Source organism: Zootoca vivipara, chromosome 11 (assembly GCF_965207765.1).
Source record: "Zootoca vivipara chromosome 11, rZooViv2.hap1.1, whole genome shotgun sequence".
NCBI lineage: Eukaryota > Metazoa > Chordata > Lepidosauria > Squamata > Lacertidae > Zootoca > Zootoca vivipara.
Window position 1 is genome coordinate 22,088,091 of NC_142594.1, and position 21,131 is coordinate 22,109,221.

The window sequence follows — 21,131 nt, forward strand, 5'->3', positions numbered from 1 at the left end:
GTTGGAGGATACCAATAAATATGAAACTTGTGGCTATAGTTTATTTGAACCTATTTTTTATTTTGTTTCGCTGCTCTGTCTTCTTAGGTAGCGAGTATGATGAGGAGGAAGTAGACTATGAAGATTCAGACAGCGATGAGTCCTGGACTACAGAAAGTGCCATCAGCTCTGAAGCTATCCTAAGTTCCATGTGTATGAATGGAGGAGACGAAAAACCCTTTGCTTGTCCTGTCCCTGGCTGTAAAAAGCGATATAAGGTGAGTGTGCTGTTTTTGCATGGTCGAAACCTTTGAAATCAGGGGTCTTATTTTTCACTGGGATTTCATCCTAATCTAAATAATCTATAAAGCCTTAGATCCGGGTTTCCCAAACTTGGGTCTCCTGCTGCTTTTGGACCACAACTCCCATCATACCTAGCTAGCAGGGCCAGTGGTCAGGAATGATGGGAATTGTAGTCCAAAAACAGCTGGAGACCCATGTTTGGGAAACTACCCCAGATGCTGAAGAACAAAGCATTCACTCCAAAAATGTGAAACATGACACCTGAAAATACAGAAAACATTGAGGAAATCAAAGGTCTCTCCCCCCCCCCAACTTAAAGCAGTGCTTCCCAAATAGCTAAGTATTGCTGCTCCCATTTTTCAAAAGCCAAGCCATGGACCCTCTAGTTTTGAAAATGTTTGATATCTCTATGGTAGCTTTTGTTATGTGAATGGTGCCACAGATCCCCTGGGTGCGTTATACAGACCACCAGTTGGGAACCACTGTCTTAAAGGGGGGGTGTTTAAGAAGTCTTTAAATAAAGGTAACTTTATCATCTGCACTCCATCGTTCATCAAAAATCTATGAGTACTGTCTGAGGCACTGGTAGCCAAATGTGGTGGTTTCCAGCTCCCATCAGCTTCAGCCAATGGGAACGCAAGATCAAGCGTGATCTTAGAGTGCACCATGTCGGCTACCTATAGCCTAAGCTAGGGGATATGTTGTACACCATGAATGTAAGGAAAAGCAGTCAGCAAGTTGTTGACTCACAAAGCGCTCTACCATAAGAAAAAACACATACTAATTTGTGGCTAATGCTGCTGCCTGTTTTGCCAACATACATAAAAGACCTCATGTATGTTTTTTCATGCAGCTTTTCTTTGCCGTAAAGAAATTCATACTTTGTGCTTGGAAATTTAAACCAGAATGCAGAAAGATAAACCACATATTTAATCTAACATGAAAATGTGGTATAAAACGGGGTAATAAAGGAATGCAGAAATCACTGAGCTTATGTAGAAGTTCATTTTTCCGCACCGCCAGTTGAAAAAGCTGTTTCCATTTAATAAGGCTGCAATCCTGCATCCACTTACCTTGAACTCATTGAGGCTTATTTCTATGTAGACATGTATAGGATTGAACTGTACTTTTATTTTGGTAGTAGAGTTTTATGGCAGCGGCCGTATGGTTAAGTGCTCTTGAAAAGTAATATAAAAATGATCTAGCAGTGCTTCAACTATTGCTTGAATGGGCTATTTGCTTTGGGTCTGTCATTCTGTGAAGGTTGGGGTGATTTCTGCCTCTTGATGTTACCAGTATGTAGTGTAGCTGAGCATTTCCTAGGTATATACCCCGACTGCATCAGGCACTCTGGCCTCATGAGAAAACAGATGGGCATAAAACTTGACACACTGAAGAAATGAACTTGTAGCAAATGTGAACATTTCACGATCCTGTCTGAGATGGTGGAACGAAGCTGCCCTAGTCACGCTTCCGTATATTTAGATTGGTAGCTGAATTCTATTCCTTAAATGGTATATAATTATAACCTAAACTATACACTTACACTCTGAAAACCAGAGTTATTGCTTTGACCACTTAATATAGAACAGCTTAAAAGTCTATACTCCCCCCTCCTCCTACAGAATGTGAACGGTATAAAATATCATGCCAAGAATGGCCACAGAACACAGATACGTGTGCGGAAGCCATTCAAATGTCGTTGTGGGAAGAGTTACAAGACAGCTCAGGGTCTGCGGCACCATACAATCAATTTCCACCCGCCAGTGTCTGCTGAGATTATCAGAAAGATGCAGCAATAACATGCTGGTCACAAATGTGCCAAGGAATCCTCACCAGCAGTTGCTGATTTTGAAGACAGCCACCTTCTCTGGGGAAGCACTGAGCAACCCCGTAAAATTTAAATTGCATGCTTTACAATTTTTCTGTAATTTTGGAATGATGTAACTTTGTAGAGTTAATGATTTTGTACATTTGCACATGTAATCATCATGCCCATATACGTTAGTTTGATATAAAGGTGCTAAAAGCTACAGGTTTTCTGAAGTATTTCCCTCCCCACCAAAAGGAGAATTAGGGTATGCTGTATATTTAGTTGCTCTGCAGTGTTAAAAGTAAGAATGGGGAAGGGGAGGAGGAAAGCTTGGCACTGAGAACTTCAAGATTGTAATGTGATTGAAGAAATTCGACACATCAGTTCCCATGTGCTTGCAAAACCAAAACAATTCCCCATTATCCACCTGGTTAATATGCCTTATGTAATAGAGATATCTGTGGGATAGGAAGGTTTTAGGTATTGGAATTATAAATAAGAGAATGTTTAACATATGCTAAAAATATTTTCATACTCAGATAACATACATAAAAGGTGTGCTTGCTGTATTTTATATTACCTTGCAAATTCTTTAGCTCTCTGAAATGCTGAAAATATTTGGATTTGAACTAGTAAACCATTCATTCTAGCATTAGAATTCCTACTCCTGTCTGTAAAGGATGCTAAGTATATAATGTTAAAAGACCCACCACAATTCCAGAAGACCAAGTTCTCCTGGTCTTGTTCTTCTTTAATATCTACTACTAGAAGACATTTGGAAATAAAGTGCAAAATTTGTGAGGGAGAAATTATCTTCATCTTAGATGAAGTTCTTAAAGCACTTTGTAGTTCTCGATTGCCAACAAATTTAAATGTTTTATGTATTGCCAACACTTGCAGCCCCTGTACCAGTATGGACCAGAGGTTGCAAATAAAAAATTCTAGGATGTTTTAATGAGGTACATTATTTGTGTTAAGGGAGTTTCAAGTTCCATTTACATTGTACCTTCAGATTTTTGTATATATAATATATATTTTCTAACTAACTTACTGTGGGTTGTTGCATTCCACAAGTTTAGCATTAAAAGTTTATTTCTGAACTATGAGACATCATGAGCCTTACTGAAATGAAGTGCTTCTTGAATCAGGTACTCGATGATAGATCTGATAGATGATAGATCTATCAGAGAGCTACTTGTGTCTGGACCATACCTGAATGCTTTGTTTATTTGATGCTCTCCTGCCTTCATTATTGTCCTCTTGTGTAAGTGAAAGTTAACAGTTTAGGTAGTATGCAAAGCTACAGGTTGTATCCACTTATGCCAAACTCGGAGAAGACCCGATGACCCCAATTCACTTTAGTCATAAAACAACTTACGTACATCCCTCATTCCATTGCGTCTGCTCTGAGTATGACAGTTGGATACAACCCTACATTATTAAAACTGAGAGGTTGTCTGCCTCATGAGAAAAAGTTTAAGTTTTAAAGGTGATCCTCTTCTGTGTACTTAAGTATTTATATATGTATATTACATGGGAAATGCAAGTCTTCATTCTTTTAGAACACATAATCCCTTGCCCCTCAATCTTTAATTAAAAAAGATTTTTCAGAACTTCTGAATCTCTCATAATGAGGGTCAAAAAGAATTTCAAAGAAAGCCTCTTTAAAAACAAACCACCCTCAATCATATTCAGAAAAGTACATTCTATAGTCCAGGTAAAGCAACCTTCTGCAACCTGGTGCTCTGTAGATGTTTTGAACTGCTCCTGCCCTCAGCCTGAGACCGATGGGTGTTGTAATCAAAAACACCCAGAGAGCACCAGGTTGGGAAAGGCTGGGGTAATGGTTGACCCAGACATAAGAATCTACTGCTTGCACTCAAAGCTCTACTACACAGCATCTAATGGTTTACTTCAGTGTCATTTCGCTCTGCTCTCAGTAAATGAAGGCAGGCTAACCCTATTGAAGAGATAAGCAAAATGTTGCATGTCGTTCCCTTTCCACTATTACAATCAACTTGCTATTTACCTAGTCAGTGTGACAGTATTAAAACAAGTAAAAATGGGACTATTTTGTTATACTGTGTACAGTGAATGTATTGTACTGTGTCTGTGATAATGTGCTTTAAATTATATTTTCCTATATTTTGTTGGGGACAAAGTTCGTTAAGTTTGGAAGTCACAAGAGGTTTGTTTTAGAACTAAGCACCACAAAGTGCGTACAATTTTCTTTCCATTAAAGCTGCTTATAATGTACATTGAACCACATTTAATAAATTGCCTCCAACCCAGGAAAAAAAAATTAGATGCTGCTTCATTATCTTTCATTGCTTTGATCTGTAAAGAGCATGCTGTTCATTACCCAAATCATACAATAGATTTGCAGTTTAACAAGACTGAGCTAGTGGTAAAACAGTAACAGCATCGGATGGTACAGTTGCTGTTAAAGCTGGCGGCACTAACAGTTAGATGGGTAGGCTTGCAAAAATCTCAATCAGGCCTGGTATTTATCATAGATAAGGCTGTACGTTTGTAGATTTCCCCCTCTTCTCTTTCTAGACTTGGCCAGTGTTTTCTAACCCCAAATTCCCATCATACTAGGAAACAAATGGCAAACCATTATTATGTGTACCTTGGTGCGAAACCACATTCTTGAGCTAGGAAAGGAAGGGGTAATGGGATCGTGCTAGTCCATGGCTGCTCTTACTTAGCTACGCTTGAGACAGAATGGATCACTAACCAAGATAACTTTCTCAGAAAGTGAAATTCTAGACGAGACAAACACATCACAAAAATACTACACATTTTTCTCAGTAGCAATGAAGTCTTAAGTAAACAATGGCTTAATCCCAAGACATTTTCATTCCCACAGGGGGCACTGGCAATTTCTCCATCTGCAACCCCCTCTGCCCCTTAAAAAAAAAAGCTACAATGGAGGCCATGTCAGTCACAACTGAAGGAGCTTCAGAAACACACAAGGGTGCCAAATAAAGACTCATGATCACTATTTAGTTTTTGTCTTTAATTTGACTATTGTACAACAGATGGAAAAGTGAATTTTATCCAAAAGGATCAAATTACTTACTAAAGTTTAAGCTTCAAAAATATAGTGTTTTAAATATACACACCACAAATTTAATGGGGAAAATGTGCAAAGCAGAATGCAGAAGATTCTAGAAATCTTAGTCCCTATGAACACAACTTGCTAAAACAATCCAGGAAAAGAGAATGGGGGTGCTACATAACATGTTAAAAATCTGCTGAATACAAATGAAGCCTAATGGTAGAGATTTTTATACAATTATTTTCTAGCAGACCTGAATGCAGAACTTTTAACAGATTACTAGTGTACTTGGCATTTGCAAGAGATAATAATTATGCAAAAGTGAATGTTGCTGTAAGGGTGTTGTGCAAGCATGTCTCTCAAAGCAACTACATTTCTGACACAGATGTAAAAAACTATATTTTGTTGGATAAATTATGTTAAACTTTCAGAATCAATAATCATATGAAGGATACACACAAGATTACCGAGAAACCTCATTTTATTATCATGGAATGAGAATTTTAATATCTAATCATAAGCAAATGCAAGAGCAAAATCAAGTCATTCTGTACACTTGCCACTACTACAAACTCAACTTCGGTTTCTGAACAAGTCTGTGCATTTCCTGTGTTCTTATGCATGTTGTCAGCCAGGGAATAAATACTGATAGATATTATAACAGTTCTGGGTGTATGCTAGATCAAAGAAGGCTAGCCCAATACTTGCTAATAGGCCAAAGCACTGTACTGAAAGTAGCCTTTAAACAACAAGTTATGGCGGCTGTGTACTCTCGCTCATTCAAGTTTTGTCTAAACTAAGCTGCATTCAGATGCCTCAAACTAGTCAAAATTCAAAACATTCTGATCAAAGTGTGTTTGTACGTGTCTTTCAAAGCTCTGCTGGTCATAGTCAGGAGGGAACTGTTCGTTGCACATGGGACACATTTTCCAGTGACTCTCAACATGTTCTTCAAACTTGCTCTGATCATAGTTAGGAGGAAACATCACTTCACAAAGGGGACACTTCTTGATGTGCACAAAACTTGGGATAAAAGAGGAAAGAACAACCATTTGAGTTCTTCCATTGCCAGCATTCCCTGTGGCACCCCTAAATTGTGGAATTCTTTCCCACAGGTGTGTGAGACACCTATTATGTAGTTCAGTGTTTCCCAACCAGTGTGCCTCCAGATGTTTTGGGACTACAACTCCCATCATTCCTGACCACTGGTCTTGCTAGCTAGGGATGATGGGAGTTGTAGTCCCAAAACATCTGGAGGCACACTGGTTGAGAAACACTGATGTAGTTTACATACTGGGTTTTTAAATTGCTAACACCTGCCCTGAGATCTCATGGTAAAGGACAGGTAAGAAATCTATAATCCTAATTATCACTATTAGCATAGAAAGCCCTCTCCCCCCCCCCCGCCCTAATCATGCAACTGAATTTTGATACTTGGATGGCATCCGGTTTAGTTTTCCACAGGATTAAAGCACATACCCCCAACAATATTTAGCTTTTGGGCACTAAGTCTCCTTTTAAACGCCTCCGGTATACGATATCTTTCATCTCCATAAAATGGAGGAAAGCAGGGATTGATGTGTCTTTAAAATGATTATTTAAAAAAAAAACTAAGATGTTAACATTCTTCTGTAAACAGTGCCTCCGAATCTAACTAGACAATTTAGCTTTTGTCACAAATTAAAACTGGCCCTAATAATTAGTGGGAGCGAATCATTCAAGCCTGACTCATATTTGAGAAAACAACTCCAACACACTCTTTCCCCTTTCCACTTTGTATCTACAGCTACAACAATGTTTACCAAACTGAAACTACAGTCTTTTTTTGTTTTGAAAATGTATCACAAAATAGTGATACATAAACCTTGGCTCTCCTACGGCTTAGTTGTCGAACGCCACAAACCCAGAAGTGTTCAGGTTTGCAAACGTTTTTAGGAAGCCAAACATCTGATGCGGCTTCCGATTGAGTGCAGGAAGCTCCTGCAGCCAATCAGAAGCTGCACCTTGGTTTTTGAATGTTTTTGGAAGTCCAACAGACTTCCGGAATGGATTAAGTTCGAGAACCATTTTGTAAAGGGCGAAGGAGTTGTGTAACTAATCATGTAGCAAATAGTGCTCAAAGGGATTCTTTGACACTCGTGTAACATATTCTTCTCAGCAATCACAATGCAGGATTGGGTCAATGCACACTTCACATTTTCAAGTTAAAAGGTTGTGATCCAGAGAAGTGTTTAGGCCATGGCATGAGGTTTGGCCCATCCTAATGGAATCTTTCATTTCTGTCAATGTGCCATTTCACAAAGTATGACAGTGGAATGTTGCAGGAAAGCGTAAAATTTAAATGATGGCTCCAGCTACTATATGCCTGACACCACTTTCACCTACAAGAAACGACCTTACCTGGAATCAAAACAAAAGCCAGTTCCACGTTCATGTAAGCCAAGGTTTGGTGGCTCCGGAGCAGAAGGTGCGCTTGCCTCATCATCCTGAAAGTAGAATGGTTGGCTTTTTATCATATTATGGTCAAAAGGTTTGTAACATTCACAAGTCTCTAAAGATCTAAATACCACCACCACCACCACCACACATATATATATAGTGCCAATGTATTTCTCTCCACCAACTGACAAAAAATTCTTCATTCTTATTCTTCACCCCAATAAGAATAGCTGGAGCCTAGGTACAAAGCAAACCCTCTTTGAAATAAAGACGCAGGGAACCATATTAAGCCAAAATTTCATTTCATACAATGCTAAATTCAAATGATAAAATATTTATCTGCAAGAAATACAAGAGGTGGGAAGAAGTCATTGATTTGGTGCCACAAGATTACTTCTTCCCAATGGCTAAGTTTTTTTAGTGGGCCAGATGTGCCACTGCAGCCTAGCAAACAAGTCACATATGTCACTTTGCAGGCAGGCCCAACTACTACTGAATTATTCTATTTGGCTGGCTTCTCTCATAATCACTGTCAGTTGTGCTCTTGTTTCACGAGCACCAACAGCACATAAACAGCTGCAGTTGGCACTAGTAAGACCAAGGCATGCCCTAGAGCTTCTAGTAGAGAAAGCTTTTAAGAACTCTATAAAATGCTCAAGTAATTTCTGTGCTCAAGTAATTTCAAAATTCAGCAAATCAACATGAATATATAAGTCTCCAGCAATACCACATTTGAAAGAGGATTTGAGGCGTTTTCTTTATTTTTGCCTGTTTTGCAAAACCAACTACGTGAGTGTCTAGACATTTGGAAACATTTGTGATGTAACTAACAAGATTTTTTTTTCAGATCAACTAATAAGATATAACGGCTCATCAATATTTTTCCTGTTTGCTCCAACCTGTTACAGGTGTTTATTACCCATATAAAAATGTTTTGGCAGCAGCTAACAAATTAGCAAAGTATACTATCCCAGATATACTTTTAGAGATAGTCCACAGAATGCTATTCTAGATATACTTCTATCATTCACATAAACTCAATATTGGCAATTTGGTGCATGCACTTAAGCCACTATTCAGAAGACACTGACAGGGGGATTTGAGCATACAATCACAGGCCATACATCTGATTAACAGGTTCTTTGCACTAATAAAAAAGTGAAGTGATTGCAGGCATTTTATGTATGTGCATATCCCCAACAATGTTATGTCTTACATGTGATAGAGGATTCCGTGCATACCTGCTACCCCATTGCAGCAGATACAGTAGGACTAGGATTAACTGCCTAGGTTCAAGCACACAGCACATACATAAGCAGATTTTGATTTAGGAATAGATGTCAGCACCAGCATACAGAAGGGAATACAAAACTGCACATTCCACTGGTGCTTCCACTTAAATAAAAAGGAAGCAACCAGGCAGTTTATCTGATCTCTTGATGGCTCATTATGCTAGATGTTCTGCATCTAATAAGATAAATTTCCTGCCACAAACTGCTTAGTTTGCTTACTTCTGAAGGGGTATTTTGATATTAATCTGCTCCGTTCTATAGGTGCCTGCCAAGCATTTGTAGGTAGTTAGCAAGTGCAAGGTAGTTAGCATCCTATTTCTTCTGTTTGAACATCCTTGCCGGGAACAATTAAGTGATCTTCATTTGACAAGCAGGAAAAGTAGGGTGATAAGATGTTAAAACTTCTGTTTGATGTAAGACAAGAAAAATCTTCTGTGAACAGGCACACACTTGCCCAAAGTTGGTTCCCATTTGAGCCTATTAGGATCCTTCTACCTCATTACCAAATCTAAGCTGTGTCAGCAAATGAGCACAAGACTTTAGCTCTGTTCCTCTTGGGTTTGCGAGAGGGCAAAGCACATAGATTAGAAAGAACACTCTGCTAATTAAACTGCAGTGGATGACTAAAGAGGAGAAGGGCTTGTCATCTGTAATGTCTGTGCCAAGAACGATCATATTAAATATGCAAAATGTGAAGTAAAGGTAAGGAAGAGCACTAAGCTCACATCCAAGACCTTAAATAGGCCGCAAAAGTTCTGACAGTTTTCTTAATTATTCACAGTAATGGACTCAGGGGGCAAAAGGCAGGAGGAAGAGATACATTTTTCTCCATTATAGGTACTGAGCACCAGGGCTAAAATCATGCCTGTCTGAACACGGATCAGTTTCTGCAAAGGTTAATAGCAATTAAATGTGGCAAACTAGACTAAATGAGAAGTAGGTCGTGATACCGCTATGCTTGCAAAGAGCATAGGACTTTGTAAAGAAATGTTTCTTATTCAAGTGTTTCTTAAAGGGAGCAAAAAACTGTGCCGTGCCGTTAATAGCATTGTTTTCCATAGTTTATTGTATCTCATGTTATAATGTTTTACATTTATTACATATTACATGAGCAAGGGGCTATAACCACAGTTTGAAGCAGGAATTCCATAAAGAAAGTAACTTTTACATTATTGACGAGACTTCCAGTATTTGGAAATACCAATTGTTTTTTGTTAATGTACCAGGAAATGCAGACCAGAAAGGAAGCATTCTGCCAGATGACCTACAGCCACAGGCAGGCAATACTTCCTGCACTTTCCAGGAAGTACCCAATGGCAAGAGGGAGACCAAAGTGTCTCCATACATCAGCCAGTGAAAGTGCAGCTACTCAAATACTTGTTTGCCTCTTCCTTCCCCATTCCCTTTTCCTTTTCTACTGTGTCCATCAGCTTGTCAGTCTGCAGGTACAAAATGCTGTATTTTAATTATGTACAGCACTTAGAAAAATGTAGGTGATTTATAAGCGTGTAGTAGTCGTAATATAACATCTATTTAAATGTTTGGAAATATTAGCTTCCAAGTATTGTTGTTTCAAAAACATCCCTATTGGGATTTAACTTTACATCTACTACTTTTCTTCCCATTTTCAACCTGAATTTCCACTGAAACCCCTTCCAATGTTACAGCTACCGCTAGCTGGATAAGTAACTATGTGCCAATGTGTGTTTTGACAAGTGAGCATAGCCCATGGATAATAATTAGTAATAGCAACCGTGGTGCAGAGAGCAGCAGCCGAGGTCTATGAACAGAAGTGTATGAACAGGCAGGGGTGTGTATGCAGACATTTAGATGGATCAGTGACTAGAAGGAACTAGCTGTGACCAAAATCTGTCATTTGGTTAATCAGAAAGAAGCATCTCCTCCAGAGAAGAATTTTTCTTAGTAAGATTGTGAAGGGAAAGCTTGCACCTCCAAACTCAAGAAGGGCAAGAAGTTACTTTCTTTCTCACTTACATTACTATCCTCAGGATCTTCTAAACCATCAGGCCGGCTGAGGTTGCGGGCTGGTTGGCTGCACACTACATTGTCTTCAAGTTCCCAAGAGGGTGCTCTTACAGGTGGCCTTTGGATCTCATCAGGGTAAAATGCACCATCTGCTCCATCTGCAATCACAATCAGGCAATGAACTTCAAGTGGCATAGCAAAGAGTTCTTTAAAATACTCAAAAATAATTTCTCAAGAGTTTAATAAGTAAAACAGACAACTTGGACAGAGTGTAGGTGAATGAATTCTCTTTAAAAAACAACCTCTTCCTCGTAACACAATATATGTTGACTGTTACCTTTAAAGACTATTGGCTAAAGTTAGCTTACTGACTTCATTTCCATTTGGAATTCTCCAGTGAAAACAAAAGCCGGTGAGAATAGTTTCCAAACCTCTTGTTTCCTGAGCTGTATAAGGGTTTCCATACTGCAGTACTGGTAACCGAGTTGGCACAGCAGGAACCTGTCCATCATCCCCTGAAGTAAGAGGAGCATTGAGAAAATATACTGCATGCTGAGAAATGTGTCCTTCGGTAATTCTGTCAGTTTGATTTTCTGGTCTCCTTCCAGGGCTCTAAAGAGAAGTGGAAAAAAATTAATGTACAGGCAAAAATAACCCATTTAAAGTCTGCAATAAAAGATGGCCTAAAAACTGCCCAGTTTTTGTACAGAGGCCTTAAGAAAATCTTCAGGCTTACCTGAAGCTGCCTTTGACCACTAGGTCCAGATAGTTATCTATACTGAATGACTGTAGCTCTGCAGTTTCATACAGGTTATTTTCCCCATCCCTACCTGTAGATTGAACCAACACTGGGCTATGGCCCTTCCCGTGACCTTTTTCATATTTCTTAAATAAACTGCCATTAGTTTCATGTTATGCAGAAGATGACTTTAAACAGATTTTGTAAACGTTTGCCACTTGAGTGGCAATCATTAACATGGACAAATTAATGCTCCGTTTCAATTACAAAAAAAATCTGAGCTAAATAAACACCAGTTACGATTATTCTTGGAAATCTCTTTGTGTAAAGCACATACATGGACTGCTAAGAATACCGTTGCATGAACACTCCACTGTGGTGTGCAAAACAATTGGGCTTGATACATGACCTCCCATTTACTTGAATGGCTTAGCAGCAGCTGTCACAAATGTGTACTTGAAGTGAACAAAATACACTGCAGGATTTGTGGACATTTGAGTCTAAATGCTTACTCGCGCAACTCTAGGTGATGGAACAATTTCAGGAAAAGACCATTGAAGGCAGTAGAGGACTGACATTAGTCATTAGCATGAACGTATGAGGAGGAAAATGTACCACAGTATTGACACATATATATGCCAAATAGCCCAAAAAAATACTACTTTTTAACCCAAGAAAATCTTCTCAAAAGTCGGTAACAAGGTGTGCAGCTTGAATATATATGTCCTTCATCCCTTCCATGCAACATTCCTGGGAACATCAGAAGAGAGAGGACTGTCAATGACAGACATTATGGGCTTGGTTACTGGTTCTATAGCTGTATTTATATTAGCTACTGAACTAGTCAGCTAGGGCCAGAGCTTACACTTCCTACACATATTGGCATGAAACACTGGAGCATGGAGAAGCTTTCCTGATCTTTTTTCAACCAAAGAAAAACATTCCTGTGGGTGAAAAGCAAGCTGCAACGTCTGCTTTCTTTATCAACATCTTCTCAAAAGTGAAACAGCTATTTTATGAATGGAAATGGCAAACAGGATCCTGCACAGACAAGGTTTTCTGTCCTTTTCATTTGTTTAGAAAGCCGTCCTTATCTAAAAGATTTACTGGTTCTAAGTAGGCACCAAATAATCATAAAATGAAAGACCCAATGCCACATGAATGTTTATCTCGTTTTGTGATATCCTGGTGCCTGAACATCTTCAATTCCACTACAAGGCCTGTAAGCTCAATTTGCTTTGTTTTGCTCTGGAAAGTTGCCAACACTTAAAGCATTACAGAACTCTATCTCCTTGTTATTGGTTCTAGTGACTAAAACAACTCGACCACAAATCAGATAGCTACTATTTGGGAGCCTCCCCAGAGCCAAATTATTTTGTTTTAAGTTAATACCTTGAAACCTAGCTGAATGTAACAAACAATTAAAATACATAAGAGGCATTCAGCACAGCTGCTTTATTTCCCAAGTCAAAACTTAAGAAGTTCCATATAAGATTAAAGTAACTGGAAAAGTTTAAGAAATCAAACAAGGACTGCCTGAACATTTCTTAGATCCACAGATTTTAAGCTTGATAGTTCCTAGCTGTGTGTTATTGTTTATCATAACAAAAGGGTATTTGAACATTACAAAGATATCATCTTTATAGAAGTATGCAGTACAACAATTCTTTTAAGTTTTAACAAACCTAAATAAAAATGGTGTTTTGATAAAGCTAAGCAGAAAAGAATCATTTTAAACACACAGTTCCAACAATGGTGATTGTACTTAAATGCTTTTGTTCAAATATCTATGCATTTCCAGAAAAGACTAGATTGTTAAAAGCATTCTATGGCTTCCCAATTTATATTCCATTATGCATTTGTTTACAAACTTTACCCAAGAGGAAATGCTAAACACATTTATTTCTGCTATCCTCAAACCTATAAAATTACTTAGTCCCTATTTATACATAATACTTAGCCTTTGATTTTTCTGTAATCCCTAAATCTAGTCAACATATGGGTATTATTACTCTTTAGTTCCTTTTAGAATTAATTTGAGCTACATTTTATTTTTAATCTTTATCAATGTTGAAATTAATATGGAACTGTCACCACTTGTTAAACACTAAACAGTGCATAAAGAACTGCTCAAACTTGGGCAACAGATAAATCCATCTAGGATCAGAAGAACACAATCTAAAAAACCAAAAATTTCTACCTATATATGTACTGGGGCTGTCTGGATTTTCTGCTCCGACTGCAGCTCCTCATATTAACATGGCGGCTGCTCCCAACTGTCCCATGAATGTCAGGGGCAGCCTACTAGATAGTATGAGGAGGCAGAAGTTATTAGCGGATTGTGACCAGCCTCTGAAACCCTTATAAAAATGTAGAAGATCGTTAGGCAGCACATTTGGTTTCTCACATTACAGTATAGAAAACAATCCAGAGAACTATTCTCATCTCAGCTATTTCAATGCTTTATGCATTCTTAACTTTCTTTCAGCTGTATCTGAATTCATTTCTTCCTTGTTTCACATAGTGTAGTTTGCAACCAATTACTAATTCTGACAAAATATGGCCTTTTCTAAAAATTATTGGCTGGGAAAAACCTTCACTGAAGCTACTCTCTTGATCTTACACACACACACACCAAATAAAACCTGCAATTTTCAAGGGGTACATTTGAGATGGGCAAAAGGAGCACTTAAGGGCTGGCCATGGTAATTAATGGCAAGTCTTTCCCCTCTCCCTCTTCTTTTCTTTTTTCTTTTCTTTTTTTTGTGTGTGGCAGGGCAGACCTTTTCCTTAAAGAGAAACACTTTGCAAAATGTCATGAGTGGTGGCAGCAGAACGTTATCAGCCCTCCGTGGAACGCTCCCACCCCCTGGCACACCATCATTCTGCAGAGAGCCATAGCATTCTGGGATAAGAGAGGCATTTTGTAAAATTCCTGTTTTTTTAAAAAATGGACATGGTGATGCTACAAGTAGCATTTTTACAAAGCTTTTTTAAAAGCTCCAATCATGCCACAGTAAGTTTTCTCCACCCCTGAAAATTGGTAACCTCTTCTCCCCCCACCACCACAATTTGCCATCTACGAACGGTCTGGTGAACAGGGGTGGGACATTTCAGTCCAGCCATATGCTGGCTATGGCATGTGAATTCTGCCAACGACTGCCCTGTCTTCTCACAGGTTGCCAAGCAAAGTGTCTTCAGATGGTCAACATTTAAAAGTGAAATGACCATATTTTCACATCAAATTTTTGCTTATGTACAAAGACCAGAACAACATGGGTCCTTAAGGAGTTGAGCCCTATGTTCAGGTTCGGTCACTGTGATCATCTAAAGCAGCACTGTTAATGTTACAGAGGCCCAACTGGCTTAAACCAGAAGTCAGGCATTTAGTGCTGCTGGTCTTATGCTGCGGAACACTCTTCCAGCAGAGATTCAGAAGGCATACTTGTTTTTGACCTTCAGACATCTCTTGAAAAATTCATGCAGTTGTTTTTCCTGAGTAACCAATCATTTTAATATATCTTTTTATACATTTTTTGTTTTCATGTTGCTATACCGCCCTGATATTTTGTGAAGAGTGGTATATAAACACTTTTATAAACTCCAATTCAAAATTCCCCATAGCACGTTTTTGCTAACAGTTCCTGGTGAAGCAGCTTCATTTGCACAGCAACAGCTCCAAACAATCTCCAATGGAAGCAGCTCACCAACTTATAATGAGTACCTTTTCTCTACTGAGGATTCCCAAATGGGATGTCAGCTCCTTTATCTGTCTGTCCTTTTCGGCCAGCTGCACCTATTTAATACAGAAGTTCAAACAAACCATGTTAGGCAATGCACAGCAGTTCCTCATTTATACTTACAATGAGAATTTCTTCTGATTAAAGATTGCAGTCCGATGTTCCATAACATTATTACAAATAATCATTTACATCGCTATTACAGTTGTCAAGAAAGTTTTGATCAGCAGTAATGCAGACTCAAAGTCCTTCATTTGGCCAACAGATTGTGGTATCAATTCCTCCATCTACTAAATCAGTCTGTTCAGCTGGGTTTTCATGAACTTCTCTACTTTTTTATAATTCTGCTGTCACCTATCAGTTTCTAAAATCTTGTCAGGCCCTTAAGGTGAAAAAGTAGCAACCTTTTAAGAGACTGAAGAGTGGGAAAGAGCTCTCTCTTCCAATTACTGTAAATGAGCTGGATTCTCACAATCCCTCTCCTGCTGTTTTCAACCAATCTACGTCACACACAAAATTACACAGCAGCCCTTTGGACAAGAAGCAGCTTGCAGTTCTTGCATGGGAGGCAGGACCTGACAAACCTATCTCCTCATCCATTTATTTCAGGAATGGGGGTGTACAGCAGAAGACAGGGAATAACAGTGAGTAGGAGATATTGCTGGATATTGCCATGGGAATGTGGTATGCACATCTATCATGTGTTTGTTGCAGAAAGAAATCTGTCTCTGGAGAGGAGGAATATGGGTTAAGAGAGCAGAGCAGTAATGCTGTTAATACGTTTCTGTGGCTGAGGAATAGGTGAGTAGATTGAACCTCCTTTCACTTGCTGACTCAATCCTGGTGAGGAGGGGTGTAACCCCCATCTTAGAGTACTTTAGTTAGTGTTCAACTCTATCAGACACATTTGGGGCAGTGTCTCAATTTAGGCAGTGATTCTTCATTTCTTCCCCCTTCTTCAAAATGGAGGTGCCATCTGACTCTTTGACCTTAGGTGTGGGGGCAAGATTCAGTTCTTGGCAATAAAGGCACCTTGCATATGCTTATGTACTATTAATCACCAAAAGTAGAAACTAACCCAACTTGTGCACCATGTAAGAACTACACATTTTCATTCTCCGGGTCAATTTTTCTACTGCTAGAAAGAACCGTGTTGATTTGCGAGTAGAATTTTCAGGCTTTGTGGTATAATGCTGAAAACGGTAGCTGCTAACAGTACAATCACATATACTACTATATACAATCAACCTCTATTCCAGAGGACAATACTGTACAGGTAAGAAAAAGCTAGCATATTCAGCAAAAAATATTTCCAGGAGAAATAATGCGCAACAGAAATCCGAGGCGACAAAGCTTTCCATAAAGTGAATTATTTTTTTATTAACGGCTCTGTATAATGCGTTTATTTTAAAAACCTTATGATCAGCATCTAATCTCTGTTTATTATTGTATGTCTTTAAATGTTAAGGTACCATTGTTAAAGGAAGAGTCAGACTTACTAAATACTGGTCTTCTACTGCAGCCAGCTGCTGCTTCACACTCTCGCTAATTTTCACTTGCTCCTTCCATTTTAGCTCCAACTTAGCCAGTTCATCAGCATAGACACTGCATTTCAATTTCTCGTCCTGCAAATAAAATTATTAGTCAAGATTTCACAACACTGCAGATTTCATTGGCCCTTTCACATGCATTGCAGCTTCTTTAAATAAAAGCTGCTAGCTGGTTTCCTCATTTGTTATCCAATCATATTGGCTCCTAATTTGCTGCCCTGGATAAAGAATCAAAGCAATGAAAATGCTTCTGTGTGATTTAGTATTTTCTCCACAGTTCTTTTGAAGCATAGCTGTTATCTCTCTACGAAAGTAGTTTCATTTGGGGGGGAGGCATCACAAATACACTCCATGAAGCTTTGCAACTATCAAGAACGCCTTACATTCAGAAGGCCAAAGAGAATGCCCCTTACACTCCAATACACAGCAGAGCCGCTAATGAACCAACTTTTAAGGAACTAGTAAAGCAAGGCAGGGTGGGGAAGAAATGTGAACATGTTACCTTTGCAGGTAGAAGAACTGATACATACAATTCCTCAACGGGTACTAGATATTTAGACATAATCACGAAACCCATCTATTTCAAGAGAATCCATCATCCCACTTCATGATTTCAGGCCCTTCTTATTCATCAATTTTCTATTTCCCCTAATTCAACAGGTATTTTAATTTACATATTAAAGCAGCTGGCTAAAGACACCTTTTTGAGATAATCCATGCATGAGTCATAGCAAGCGTCTTTAAAAGCAGCATTCCCTCCTATGTGAGAGAAAGGGGGGGTGCCTCTTAAGATGGTGCCTGCCACCTGTAGTTTTCAAAAGTACTTGCAAAGTATTTTACGTTTATTGACAGTATGTTCTACCAACAAGTTACTTTTGCACAAGCCATTTTACTTGGCGCTTTTTATTGCATGATCCCACTGCTATTTGATAGGACTTCTGATGTTATCTTAAATACATTTTTCTTTTATTAATATTTATGTGCCACTTTTAAAATTTAAGAGACCAATATAAATCTTTAAAATATAAATGAAATGATATAATGGTGGCAGTGACTACTTCTTGTCTTTTGCACAGAATGGAAATTCACTGTAAGCTCAGTTCCCTTTCTTGCCTATGAGGAAAGGCATGCCCAAATCACCTCTCGGGGGGGGGCACCCTCTCTGGTTCTGCTTGCTTGCCATCCATCCACTTAGAATACAGTTTGGCAGTGTCTTCTTCATCAATCTAGTAGCAACCCAAAATGTACTTAATGAAGAGAGAGGCCACTGATTACTTCTGCTGCTTCTACGACTGGGCATTCAAACGCATTAACAGCTGGAGTCTCTCTCTGCATTGAACCACATCTGACTGGTGGAATAGATCTCTTGGGTCTTGTAGACCAGGCATGTCCAACTCCCAAGAGATTGCGATCTACCCCCAGTATTAAAACCCCCCGGCATTGATCTACCCATTGTCATTGGAGGGGGGAGGAGCGTGTGTGGGGTGGGTGGATTGCCCAGAGTTGTTTAGCTTTTTGGGGGGGGGAGAGATTGCAGAGAGTTTTTTAGCCTCTTCCCTGTAGCTTTTTGTACACGATAAGGATCCCATGATCTACCAGGATCAGCCAGGGATCTACCAGTAGATTGCAATCTACTGGTTGGACATCCCTGTTGGAGACCACCTAACTGCACCTCAAGAGCCGCCCAAAAGATCTATCAAGGGGCTGCTATCATGAATCTTATCTGTAATCCAAAAAAGTTTTTATTTCTCATCATGCAACCAAGGGTGCATTCTACATAGATGTCATTTGTGCTTTCCTTCTAGTAGCAAAGAAAAATGGTGACATAGGTCAGTGTAACAAAAGCAGAAACAAACATTTTCTTTGCACATCCCTCACTGTCAGTCTCTAGGACCGCCCTAAGGAACTTCAGGGTGGAAGGATACACCACAGATGAAGATGAGATGGAATGGTCTGAACTGCTGGTAACTGGTCAGATCGTGGAGATGTAGTAAACAGCACAGTGAAAATGCTAACCAAAGATACAGCAGTTGTGGGAAAAATTGAATTCCATGTTAAGGATCATTAGGAAAGGAACAGAGTATGGAACTGCTGGTACCATAATACCCTTGTACAAAGTATGGTGCAACCATACATTGAATATTAGGTACAGTTATAGTCACTGCACCTCCAAAAAGATAATGTAGAGCTGGAGAAGGTGCAAAAACACCAACCAAAATTTTCAAGGGCCTGGAGCAGCTCCTTTATGGAAAATAGTTGGGACTAGATGGGCCTGTTTCTTGTACCTGATTCATGCCACAGCCACATGCCACAGCCACCTGTTCAATGTTTCCGAGCACAATTCAAAGTGTTGGTGCTGACTTTTAAAGCCCTAAACAGCCTCAACCCAGTATACCTCAAGGAGCGTCTCCACCCCCATCGTTCAGCCTGGACACTGAGGTCCAGCTCCGAGGGCCTTCTCACGGCTCCCTCCCTGTGAGAACTGAGGTTACAGGGAAACAGGCAGAGGGCTTTCTCAGTAGTGGCGCCCACCCTGTGGAACGCCCTCCCATCCGATGTCAAGGAAATAAACAACTACAGTGGTACCTCTACTTACGAATTTAATGCGTTCTGAACGCACATTCGTAAGTCGAAAAAAATTGTAAGTCGAATCCCATAGGAATGCATTGGGAGAAAAAAATCGTAAGTCGAAGCAACCCTATCTAAAAATTCGTAAGTAGAAAAAATCCCATCTAAACCGCATCCAAGATGGCGGATGGAGCTCCGTTCGTAAGTAGAAACATTCGTAAGTAGAGTTATTTGTAAGTAGAAGTACCACTGTATGTGACTTTTAGAAAACATCTGAAGGCAGCCCTGTTTAGGGAAGTTTTTAATGTTTGATGTATTTATTGTGGTTTTAATATTCTATTGGGATCCGCCCAGAGTGGCTGGGGAAACCCAGCCAGATGGGCGGGGTATAAATAAGTTGTTATTGTTGTCGTTGTTGTTATACTTTATTATACAGTAATTGGGTTGTTACAGGAAAAACAATAAAACAGCTTTAGCAACTTTTTACTGTGAACTTCTTTGAGAACATTCATGGCTCTAAACAGCAGCACAGAAATTGCTCATTTTAAAATAAACAGAATGTCATGGAACCCTCCTGAACAATGAGGGATAGGGAGCTGATATTTTTTCTCTCCAATCAACTTTCTTACATTAAACCATGGCCAGATTTAATGTGCTCCCCTCTGCCCTGTTGCAAGGCAGGTATGAGGGTAAACCGTATGAGACACGTGTTTGCCCATGCGGCTCATCGGAAGTAGAAACAAATTTACATGTTTTGTTATACTGTAGTTTCTACGAGGATTTGCGTTTGACCTTTATTACCCCAGCTATACAAAAGCTTAAGAACGAACCAGAATCCCAACGTCTGAGAGCCTTGGACCCCGAAATTACGACCAATGTTGCTAAATTTTGTGTATCTGCTATTAAATGTAGGAAACAAGAGCTTCCCAATGGCAATTCACAGGGGAATGCTAACACTTAATTTCATTTATGTTTTTTAACTTTAAAGTGTTGTTGTTGTTTTATTTGCATTGAAATTGTCCCCTGTATCTTTCTATGTTATGCTCTGCTGACTCGTTGCATGAGTCGAATTGGTCTGTGACCGTTTAAAAAATTTGAATTGAATTGTACATTAAACTGATTTTCAGACAATAGCCATTGTGGATTGTTTAAAAAAGTTACACGTTTTTCTGTAAAAAAAATAAATCTATTTCTCCCACAGTAGTCAATTGATTTTAAAAAGATTGAGTGTGTAAATATCACATATTCACAAATGCTACTCACTGTTTGGTCAACAAGCTTATTGACTTGTTTTTGCAGTTTCTGGCATTCTTTGAATTTTTCCTTGTAATGATCAGCAGCCATCTGCAGGCGGAGCTTTAAGTCTTCAACTTCTCTGCGTAGTTCCTTCTCTACAGTGCTAGAGGTTTCCTATAACAACAGAATGATCATTAATAAAAGTGTGTTTATTCTTCAAAATAACTGTTATTTGCTTTCTCTTAGTGCTATAGGTTTTTTAAAGTGATAAATAATAAATGACTTCTGCTGGCATCAAATGGGCAATTTTTTCTTTTTAAGAAACTGTATTTTGAAGTGGAATAAGTGTAACTACTTTACTTATATGCCTTGTTTTTCTCTGGAAAGTTTAGTGCAAGTTGTATGAAGCAATTAACTGTTTC

General features: G+C 39.0%; 2 protein-coding genes across 8 annotated transcripts in view; one reads left to right on the forward strand and one right to left on the reverse strand.

Moving 5' to 3' along the window:
• The window catches only part of JAZF1 (JAZF zinc finger 1), a 130,087-nt gene extending 125,691 nt beyond the window's left edge, over positions 1-4,396 (forward strand). Inside the window, exons 4-5 of the mRNA XM_035128872.3 lie at positions 88-257; positions 1,908-4,396. Coding sequence (XP_034984763.1) covers positions 88-257; positions 1,908-2,084 — 347 coding nt within the window. The 3' untranslated portion in view covers positions 2,085-4,396. The remainder of the gene's footprint in view (positions 1-87; positions 258-1,907) is intronic.
• A 706-nt stretch (positions 4,397-5,102) lies between these two features.
• Positions 5,103-21,131, reverse strand: part of TAX1BP1 (Tax1 binding protein 1) — a 34,630-nt gene continuing 18,601 nt past the window's right edge. For all 7 annotated transcript variants that reach the window (XM_035128869.2, XM_035128868.3, XM_035128870.3 and 4 more), the window contains 7 exons: positions 20,737-20,883; positions 16,855-16,980; positions 15,340-15,411; positions 11,308-11,488; positions 10,886-11,034; positions 7,560-7,645; positions 5,103-6,182 (listed from right to left, as the gene is read on the reverse strand). In XM_035128869.2, coding sequence (XP_034984760.1) covers positions 5,981-6,182; positions 7,560-7,645; positions 10,886-11,034; positions 11,308-11,488; positions 15,340-15,411; positions 16,855-16,980; positions 20,737-20,883 — 963 coding nt within the window. In that variant the 3' untranslated portion in view covers positions 5,103-5,980. The remainder of the gene's footprint in view (positions 6,183-7,559; positions 7,646-10,885; positions 11,035-11,307; positions 11,489-15,339; positions 15,412-16,854; positions 16,981-20,736; positions 20,884-21,131) is intronic.